A 9,149-nucleotide genomic window follows, 5' to 3' on the forward strand; every position below is an offset into this window, starting at 1 on the left:
GCGCTTGAATCATGTGATCACACCTGTCAATCACTTTAGCCTCGACCGAAGGCTGAGTGATCACCTTCCTGACCTCTCCATGACCCCAGGAGACGCTGAAACAGATGAACGCGACCTTTATTTGAGTGCAGCGAGAGAGATCAAAGCTCCAAGCCACCAGTCAGGAGTGATGCAGAAGATCAAAGTAAGAAAACACATTCATGCAAAACGCAACACAAGCGAGAAAACACGGCAACAGCTGGAGTGGCGTCGATGCGTCACATGACTGGTCACATGACGGGTCACATGACGTTTGTTGTGTTGGGATTCCTTTTGCTGCCTCCAGGGGTGCTGTAGAGTCGGGTCCCAAACTCAAATGAGCTAAGCTAAGCTAAGTGAAGCCCCCTCACTGGAGGGCTGACGTGCTGCCCCCTGCTGGCTGGTTCCACCTTCCCTCGTTCACCTGTGGAAAAACCTGTGGCTTTGACAACATTCATGTTCTAACTGAGAAATAAGGCTGAAGAAACGCCCAAACTGTCCTCAAACACAGCTAACATCTTAGCTTCCTGCTAACAGATGCTATTCATGGGCTAGCGCCGTTAGCTTGACCACAGACAGCAACATTCCTGTATCAGTTCCACATCAAACGGCACTTTCGAACATCAAAGCACGGAACGGTGGAACAATCAAAGAGGCAGAAAGTCAAAGCAAGTTGGACCTTCGCTAAATAACTGTTGTGTTGGTGGGCGGAACCTGGACCAGATCAGGTCCTCCACCGTCCCCGTGACCAGATGGACCAGATCAGGTCCTCCACCGTCCCCGTGGACCAGGATGGACCAGATCAGGTCCTCCACCCTCTCCGTGGACCCAGGATGACCAGATCCACGTGAGCCGACGAGCAACAAAGGTGATGAGAGACTAAACAGAAAGAAGCAACTCTGAATGTCCCCCCCCGCTCCCTCTTCCCCCTCCCTCCCCCCCCTCTCCCCCCCTGTCCCTCTCCTCCCCCCTCTCCCCCCTCCCCCTCCTCCCCCCTCTCCCCCCTCCCCCTCCCTCCCCTCCTCCCTCCCCCTCCCTCCCCCTCCCCCCTCTCCCCCTCCCCCTCCCTCTCCCCCCCCCTCTCCCCCCTCCCCCCTCTCCCCCCTCTCCCCCTCCTCCCCCTCTCCCCCCTCCCTCTCCCCCCTCCCCCTCCCCCCCTCCCCTCCCTCCCCCCTCTCCCCCCTCTCCCTCCCCCCTCTGTCTCTTTCTTTCCTCCTTCTGTCTTGTTTCTTTTTTGATGAACGAGCGAATGTTGCCAGACTGTTGCAGCCCGATTAGATGGACGGTTGCTCTGTTCGAGGGTCTCGTCCTGGTCCTGGTCCTGGTCCCGGTCCCGGTCCCGGTCCCGGTCCTGGTCCCGATCCCTCCAGTGTTTGCAGGCAGCAGCAGGTCATGCACCAGTTCACCTCCAGGGGGAGCCGTTGTCTCCTCCTCTCACCTCCATCACTGGAGGTAGCGGTACACTTTGAAGCAATGGTTTCCAGAATCGGCCACGACCACGTGTCCGTCGGAGGTCAGGGCCAGGCCCTGGGGTCCATAAAGAGGGTCCGCTGAGGTGTTGATGTAGGACAGGAAGGAGCCGCTTCCATCAAACACCTGGAAAAGAGAGGAACATGTCTGGACGGTGGCTGACCCTCGTGGACGAGGACGCCACCCTGCTACCTGAATCCTGCTGTTGCCCCAATCGGCTACGATGATGTTCCCGTTGACGTCCACCGCGACGCCCGTGGGAGCGTTGAATTGGCCGTTCCCTTCCCCGTTGGAGCCGAACTTCAGGAGCAGGTCCCCCTCGGGGGTGAAAACCTGAGGAAGAGAGCGAGAGCGAGCGAGTGGAGTCTGGTGTCAGGGAGGCGGCTCGCTGGGGTCTGACCTTCACGGAGTGGTTGTGGAAGTCCGTCACGATGATCTCGTTGTTCTTGTTGACAGCAGCAAAATGAGGACCTGCGTGAGGACGCAGACAGACGGCCGGCGTCAAGAGAGCAGCCGCCGGTGCAAGGTCACCAGGAAACTACCTGCAAACTGCTTGTCTCCGTTGCCGCGGCTACCAAACTTGGTGATCAGCTTGCCGGAGAGCTGGAAGATGAAGACGGTGCAAGCCTTGTTGTCCACCACGATCACGTGCCCGTTCTGGTCCACGGACACACCCTTTGGTCCCAGGAGTCTGCCAGAGCCAAGCTTTGCCTACGAGAAGCATCAACATCAGCGGGCGGGAGACACACCCCACCCTCCGGGGGTCCCTCCCTGCCCACCCAGGCCCCCACCCTCCGGGGGTCCCTCTCGCCCACCCGCGGCCCATCAGCTGATCAGCGTTGGCACGAACCTTGAATTTGCCTTCGCAGGAAAAGATGCTGACCCACTTATTGTCGTAGTCGGCGAGGATGATGTCGCCACTGGGGTGCACCGCCACGCCCGTGGGCCGCTGCAGTTGCCCCGGTGACCGCCCACGGACCCCGAAGCGGGTTTTGAATTCGCCGTCGTTGGAGAAGATCTGGAACGGAGACAGAACCGTGTGACAGCGGGGAACAGGCACGGAGGTCCCGCGCTCTCGTACCTGCACACACTGATTGTTGCTGTCGGCGATCAGAACCCTGCCACAGGAGGAGGCGGCCACGCCCTGAAGGTTGGTGAACTCCCCTTTATTCCGCCCCTTGGTTCCTGAGGATCAGCCAACCAACACAGCCACCAGTTACACCCACTTCCTGTTTCTGGACGGTTCTGCTCCCCAGGAGCTCAAACATGGTCACTACTGGACCACGAAGCTCTCACCAATCTTGAAGATGAGGTCATCCTCGATAGGGTTCTGGGTCTTGCGCCGTGGGGTGCCCAGGGCGCTGCTGGCCCTCTTGGAACCCTTCTTCTTTTGTCCCGGGGACTTCCCTCGCCTCTTGGCCCCATCGGAGGAGCCCGTGGACGGCGTGGCGTAGGCAGCTGAGTTGGTTGTTGTGGTGGCAGAAGGCGACACCTGAGGACAACACCCCAAAGGAGCTAAAGTGTTGGCCGACCTTGGCCGACCTTGGCCGACCTTGGCCTCCGGTGGAACGCTCTTCTCACCTCCACCTCTGAGCTCCTGCTGACGCTCAGCTTGAAGGGGCTCCCTTTGATGTGCTGGTCGTACAGGCGAAGAGCCAATGAGAAATCTCCTTCTTTGGGGATAACGTACACAAACTCGTAGGTTCCGTTCTTGTGGTCCACGATCTCTCCGTCCACGATGCTGCCATCCGGGGTGAACACCTGTGGACGGAACAACGGGCCGGGTGGTTCCAGGGAACCTTCAGAACAGCTGCTCCCCTGCCCCCCTGCACCACAGACACCCACCTCAGCCGACAGGACGGCGTTGCCGCTCTTGCAGGCACCGCCCGATTTGTCTCTCGTCACAACGGTCACCGAGGCGGGGTGTCCCACCCGGCACTCTTCAAGCCCCGCCCCCATGGCTTCGCTCTGGCTCGCCACTGCACTGATGGAGACGAGCAGAGACACAGAGGCTCAGGTGAGGAGACCCTCCTCTGGAGGCAGAGCTGACCTCCATACCTCGTGGTGACGATGGTCCCCAGGTTGTGGATGGACTTCCTCAGCGTGTCCGTCTCCATCATCAGATCCAGCTGGTCGTTCTCCTCAGGCTGACAGGACACGTTGAGCTGGGCCAGGTGGAGCAGCTGCTCCTGCAGCTCCCCTCCACCTGCATGCTGGCCACACACGCCTCCCCCACCAGGGCCTCCTCTGACCGGGTACAGGAGGACACCATGTCCCCCTCCGCCTGGACCAGGTGGTCTACCTGGGCCTGGAGGACCTGGAGGAGGTGCAGACATGGTGACGTGAGCTCCAGCCTGTGAGGGAAGACAGGATGTTCTGCAGTTGCACCTTCTGTTTGAGTCCGTATGTGACCTCCAGCTCCATGAGCAGGACACTCTTCCGGACGTCCAGCTGCTTGTGCAGATCCTCGAAGTTGGAATGGACGTCCTCTTCGATGGAAGCTCTCTGATTGGTCAGCTGCTGGAGGAGTTCTCTGATGAGGTTCAGGGCATCTGAGACCTGGGGCAGTCTGGAGGAGAGATCAGCCGTCAGCCAGAACCAGTGAGCAGCATCTAACAGTGAGGTGCAGAGCCTGTGTTGTCATGACAACAGAAGAGGTCACGTGTGATCCGCAGAGCAGGTTCCAGCCACTCCGATGCACCAGAACCTCAGGCAGGTTCTGCTCCGGCTCACCTGTTCTGCACAGACGTGAGCTTCTCCTGCAGGTGGCCACGCTGCTGCTCCAGGCCCTGGTCCAGAGCAGCGTGGGGTGCTCCTCGTGGCCTGAGACACAGTCCTCACACAGGCCTCCTCACAGGCCGGACAGAACAGGTGGGCTACCTGTGGACCACAGGAGGGCGGAGTCACATCACACAGCTGAAACCAACCCCAAGGTGGAGCAGCACCCCGGGGTCCAAGATGAAGACCCAAACCACGTCCCCTCTGTCCTCCTTCCTGTCCTCCCTCCTGTCCCCTCCTCCTGACCTCCCTCCTGTCCTCCCTCCTGTCCTCCCTCCTGTCCTCCTTCCTGTCCTCCCTCCTGTCCTCCTTCCTGTCCTCCCTCCTGTCCTCCCTCCTGTCCTCCTTCCTGATCTCCCTCCTATCCTCCCTCCTAACTCCTCCTCCTCCACCTCCTTCCTGTCCTCCCTCCCTGTCCTCCTTCCTGTCCTCCCTCCTGACCTCCCTCCTGTCCTCCTTCCTGTCCTCCCTCCTATCCTCCCTCCTAACCTCCCTCCTAACCTCCTTCCTGTCCTCCCTCCTGTCCTCCTTCCTGTCCTCCCTCCTGACCTCCCTCCTGTCCTCCTTCCTGTCCTCCTTCCTGTCCTCCCTCCTGTCCTCCCTCCTTTCCCTCCTTCCTGTCCTCCCTCCGTCCTTCCTGTCCTCCCTCCCTTCCTTGTCCTCCCTCCTGTCCTCCCTCCTGTCCTCCCTCCTGTCCTCCTTCCTGTCCTCCCTCCTGTCCTCCCTTTTGTCCTCCCTCCTGTCCTCCCTCCTGTCCTCCCTCCTGTCCTCCTTCCTGTCCTCCCTCCTGTCCTCCCTCCTGTCCTCCCTCCTGTCCTCCTTCCTGTCCTCCTTCCTGATCTCCCCTCCTGTCCTCCCTCCTAACCTCCCTCCTAACCTCCTTCCTGTCCTCCCTCCTGTCCTCCTTCCTGTCCTCCCTCCTGACCTCCCTCCTGTCCTCCTTCCTGTCCTCCCTCCTGTCCTCCTTCCTGTCCTCCCTCCTGTCCTCCCTCCTGTCCTCCTTCCTGTCCTCCCTCCTGTCCTCCCTCCTGTCCTCCTTCCTGTCCTCCCTCGTCTCCTCCCTCCTGACCTCCTTCCTGTCCTCCCTCCTGTCCTCCTTCCTGTCCTCCCTCCTGACCTCCCTCCTGTCCTCCCTCCTGACCTCCCTCCTGTCCTCCTCCTGTCCTCTCCCTCCTTTCGTCCCCTCCTGTCCTCCCTCCTTTCCTCCTTCCTGTCCTCCCTCCCTCCTGCCTCCCTCCTGTCCTCCCCTTTCCTCCTCCTGTCCTCCCTCCCTCCTGTCCTCCCTCCTGTCCTCCTTCCTGTCCTCCCTCCTTCCTCCTTCCTGTCCTCCCTCCTGTCCTCCCTCCTGTCCTCCTTCCTGTCCTCCTCCTGTCCTCCCTTTTTGTCCTCCCTCCTGTCCTCCCTCCTGTCCTCCTCCTGTCCTCCTTCTGTCCTCCCTCCTGTCCTCCCTCCTGTCCTCCCTCCTGTCCTCCTTCCTGTCCTCCTTCCTGATCTCCCTCCTGTCCTCCCCTCCTAACCTCCCTCCTACCTCCTTCCTGTCCTCCCTCCTGTCCTCCTTCCTGTCCTCCCTCCTGACCTCCCTCCTGTCCTCCTTCCTGTCCTCCTGCTGTCCTCCTTCCTGTCCTCCTTCCTGTCCTCCCTCCTGTCCTCCCTCCTGTCCTCCTTCCTGTCCCTCCCTCCTGTCCTCCTTCCTGTCCTCCCTCCTGACCTCCCTCCTAACCTCCCTCCTGTCCTCCCTCCTGTCCTCCTTCCTGTCCTCCCTCCTGTCCTCCCTCCTGACCTCCCTCCTAACCTCCCTCCTAACCTCCCTCCTGTCCTCCCTCCTGTCCTCCCTCCTGTCTCCCTCCTGTCCTCCTTCCTGTCCTCCCTCTGTCCTCCCTCCTGACCTCCCTCCTAACCTCCCTCCTAACCTCCCTCCTGTCCTCCCTCCTGACCTCCCTCCTGTCCTCCCTCCTGACCTCCCTCCTGTCCTCCCTCCTGACCTCCCTCCTGTCCTCCCTCCTGTCCTCCCTCCTGTCGTCCCTCCTGTCCTCCTCCTTTCTCCTTCCTGTCCTCCCTCCCTCCTGACCTCCCTCCTGTCCTCCCTCCTGTCCTCCCTCCTTTCCTCCTTCCTCCTCCCTCCCTTCCTGTCCTCCCTCCCTTCCTGTCCCTCCCTCCTGTCCTCCTTCCTGTCCTCCCTCCTGTCCTCCTTCCTGTCCTCCCTCCTTCGTGACCTCCCTCCTGACCTCCTTCCTGTCCTCCTTCCTGTCCTCCCTCCTGACCTCCTTCCTGTCCTCCCTCCTGTCCTCCTTCCTGTCCTCCCTCCTGTCCTCCCTCCTGACCTCCCTCCTGTCCTCCCTCCTGTCCCTCCTGTCCTCCCTCCTTTCCTCCCTCCTCCTTTCCTCCTTCCTGTCCTCCCTCCCTCCTGACCTCCCCCTGTCCTCCCTCCTGTCCCCCTCCTGTCCTCCCCCCTCGCCTCCCTGTCCTTTCCTCCCTCCCTTCCTGTCCTCCCTCCCTTCCTGTCCTCCCCTGTCCCCCTCCTCCTTCCGTGTGCCTCCCTCCTGTCCTCCTTCCTGTCCCTCCCTCCTGACCTCCCTCCTGACCTCCCTCCTGTCCTCCCGTCCTTTCCTCTTCCTGTCCTCCCTCCTGTCCTCCCTCCTGTCCTCCCTCCTTTCCTCCTCCTTCCTCGCCTCCCCTCCCTTCCTGTCCTCCCTCCCTTCCTGTCCTCCCTCCTGTCCTCCCTCCTGTCCTCCTTCCTGTCCTCCTTCCTGTCCTCCCTCCTTGTCCTCCTTCCTGTCCTCCCTCCTGTCCTCCCTCCTGTCCTCCCTCCTGTTCCTCCCTCCTGACCTCCCTCCTGTCCTCCCTCCTTTCCTTTCCTTTCCGTCCTCCCCTCCCTTCCTGTCCTCCCTCCCTTCCTGTCCCCCCTCCTGTCCTCCCTCCTGTCCTCCTTCCTGTCCTCCCTCCTGTCCTCCCTCCTGTCCTCCTTCCTGTCCTCCTTCCTGTCCTCCCTCCTGTCCTCCCTCCTTTCCTCCCTCCCTCCCTGCCTGTCCTCGCCTCCTGTCCTCCCTCCTGTCCTCCTTCCTGTCCTCCCTCCTGTCCTCCCTCCGTGTTCCTCCCCCTCCTGTCCTCCTTCCTGTCCTCCCTCCTTGCCTCCCCTCCTTATCCTCCCTCCCCTCCGTCCCTCAACCTGTCCTCGGCCTCCCTCCTGTCCTCCTCCCTCCTGTCCTCCTTCCTGTCCTCCCTCCTGTCCTCCCACATCCTGTCCTCCCTCCTGTTCCTCCCTCCTGTCCTCCCTCCTTTCCTCCCTCCCTCCTGTCCTCCCTCCTGTCCTCCCTGCCCTCCTAACCTCCCTCCTGTCTCCTTCCTGTCCTCCCTCCTGTCCTCCCTCCTGTCCTCCCTCCTGACCTCCTTCCTGTCCTCCCTCCTCTCCTCCCTCCTGACCTCCCTCCTGTCCTCCCTCCTGTCCTCCCCCCTGCCTCCCTCCTGTTCTCCTTCCTGTCCTCCCTCCTGTTCTCCTTCCTGTCCTCCCTCCCTCCTGTCCTCCCTCCTGTCCTCCTTCTGTCCTCCCTCCTCTCCTCCTTCCTGACCTCCCTCCTTGACCTCCCTCCTAACCTCCCTCCTAACCTCCCTCCTGTCTCCCCCCTGTCCTCCTTCCTTCCTGTCCTCCCTCCTGTCCCCTCCATGCTGGACGCACTTCCCTGCATGCTGCGGACAGGTGTTCTTGGTGGGCGGAGCCTCCAGGACGGTGCACTCCTCACTGCTGCTGTCTCTTGGGAATGCTGACTGGCCTCCATCTGCAGGGCTTGATCCTCCGGACACGCCCCCTATTCCAGTGCACAGCCAGCAGGAGGACCGAGGGTGCCGGTTTCTTTCTGGGATCTGAAGACAGAACCGGTTCATTTAGAACAGGCTGAGGTCACAGGTCACGCTGGTTCAGGCAGATAACACTTCCCTCAGGGTCGTGGTTGCTGTGGTAACGCCGGGGTGTGTGCACGTGTGTGGGTGTGTGCACGTGTGTGGGTGTTTGTGAGAGAAAGGAGATTTAACACCACCTTTTTCCATGTCTATTCACATGTCCACATTTCAGAGGGACATTGGAGACCTTCAACAATTCAAAATCAAAACAATTTCCCATCTAAACCAGGACGTCTCTCACTCCCCAGATGTCTTCAGAGGGACTAATTTGTCCTGTTGGTTCATAGAAACTGGACCAGAAGCCATCGGTCCTGGAGGTGGACCAGAAGCCATCGGTCCTGGAGGTGGACCAGAAGCCATCGGTCCTGGAGGTGGACCAGAAGCCATCGGTCCTGGAGGGGACCAGAAAGCCATCCGTCCTGGAGGTGGACCATAAGCCATCCAGTCCTGGAGGTGGACCAGAAGCCATCGGTCCTGGAGGTGGACCAGAAACCATCGTCCAAGGAGACGGTAGCGTCCAGGGTAGGCGGTCCCTCTGGCCCAGCGAGGAAGTCCCGCAGTAGCTCATCCTCCCTGGTGCAGTCCTCCGCCCTGTAGGGGGCGCTGTAGAAGGCCTCAGCGTGCCTCCTCATCACTCTGGTCAGCTATTGGAGCCCTTAGCATGTTTTAGCCTTTTTTCCTTCCTTTCTGTTCCAGCATCTTTCTGGTGGCCGTCATGTGCTTCTTTAGGCCGGGACCGTTTCCTCTCATCCAGGACGTCCACTCCCTCTGGAGCAGCAGTGCACCTTTTAAGAACTTTTCAGGGTCTGGGAAATAATCAGCCACCTTCACAGACTGGCCGAAGGTTTCATCCAGGAAGGTGGTGACACTCCTCCAGGGTGTACAGGTCCCCAGTAGGGACTGGGAGTCCACTACTGACCCCCAGGAGTCAGAGTCAGACCCCATCACCTCCTCCCCTCCCTCATCAACACTCAGCATCTCTACTGCTG

At 60.8% G+C, this 9,149-nt stretch overlaps 1 protein-coding gene across 2 annotated transcripts; it reads right to left on the reverse strand.

Annotated features, from left to right (window-relative positions):
- Nucleotides 1–1,233: 1,233 nt before the first annotated feature.
- Nucleotides 1,234–8,224, reverse strand: LOC130520521 (tripartite motif-containing protein 2-like). 2 transcript variants are annotated; one of them, XM_057024228.1, is made up of 13 exons: nucleotides 7,939–8,218; nucleotides 4,222–4,368; nucleotides 3,877–4,057; nucleotides 3,547–3,805; nucleotides 3,334–3,472; nucleotides 3,070–3,249; nucleotides 2,785–2,980; nucleotides 2,570–2,673; nucleotides 2,339–2,506; nucleotides 2,031–2,199; nucleotides 1,889–1,959; nucleotides 1,681–1,821; nucleotides 1,234–1,614 (listed from the first exon to the last, which is right to left on the reverse strand). In XM_057024228.1, exons 1-13 carry the CDS (start codon nucleotides 8,143–8,145, stop codon nucleotides 1,462–1,464), a joined length of 2,115 nt encoding a protein of 704 aa, XP_056880208.1. In that variant the 5' UTR covers nucleotides 8,146–8,218; the 3' UTR covers nucleotides 1,234–1,461. The 2 variants fall into 2 exon arrangements, with proteins under 2 accessions (XP_056880208.1, XP_056880207.1); XM_057024227.1 differs by having other exon boundaries at nucleotides 2,339–2,673; nucleotides 7,939–8,224.
- Nucleotides 8,225–9,149: the final 925 nt, after the last annotated feature.

Source organism: Takifugu flavidus, unplaced genomic scaffold, assembly GCF_003711565.1.
Source record: "Takifugu flavidus isolate HTHZ2018 unplaced genomic scaffold, ASM371156v2 ctg413, whole genome shotgun sequence".
NCBI classification, from domain to species: domain Eukaryota; kingdom Metazoa; phylum Chordata; class Actinopteri; order Tetraodontiformes; family Tetraodontidae; genus Takifugu; species Takifugu flavidus.

Excerpts from the sequence above, each read along its gene's own strand:
- LOC130520521 (XM_057024227.1), bottom strand. The coding sequence starts at position 8,145 with ATGAACCGGTTCTGTCTTCAGATCCCAGAAAGAAACCGGCACCCTCGG. Across the intron at positions 4,058-4,221 it reads CTCACGTCTGTGCAGAACAG|ACTGCCCCAGGTCTCAGATG; the intron begins GTGAGCCGGAGC and ends TCTCTCCTCCAG. Across the intron at positions 2,200-2,338 it reads CCTGCGAAGGCAAATTCAAG|GCAAAGCTTGGCTCTGGCAG; the intron begins GTTCGTGCCAAC and ends TGCTTCTCGTAG.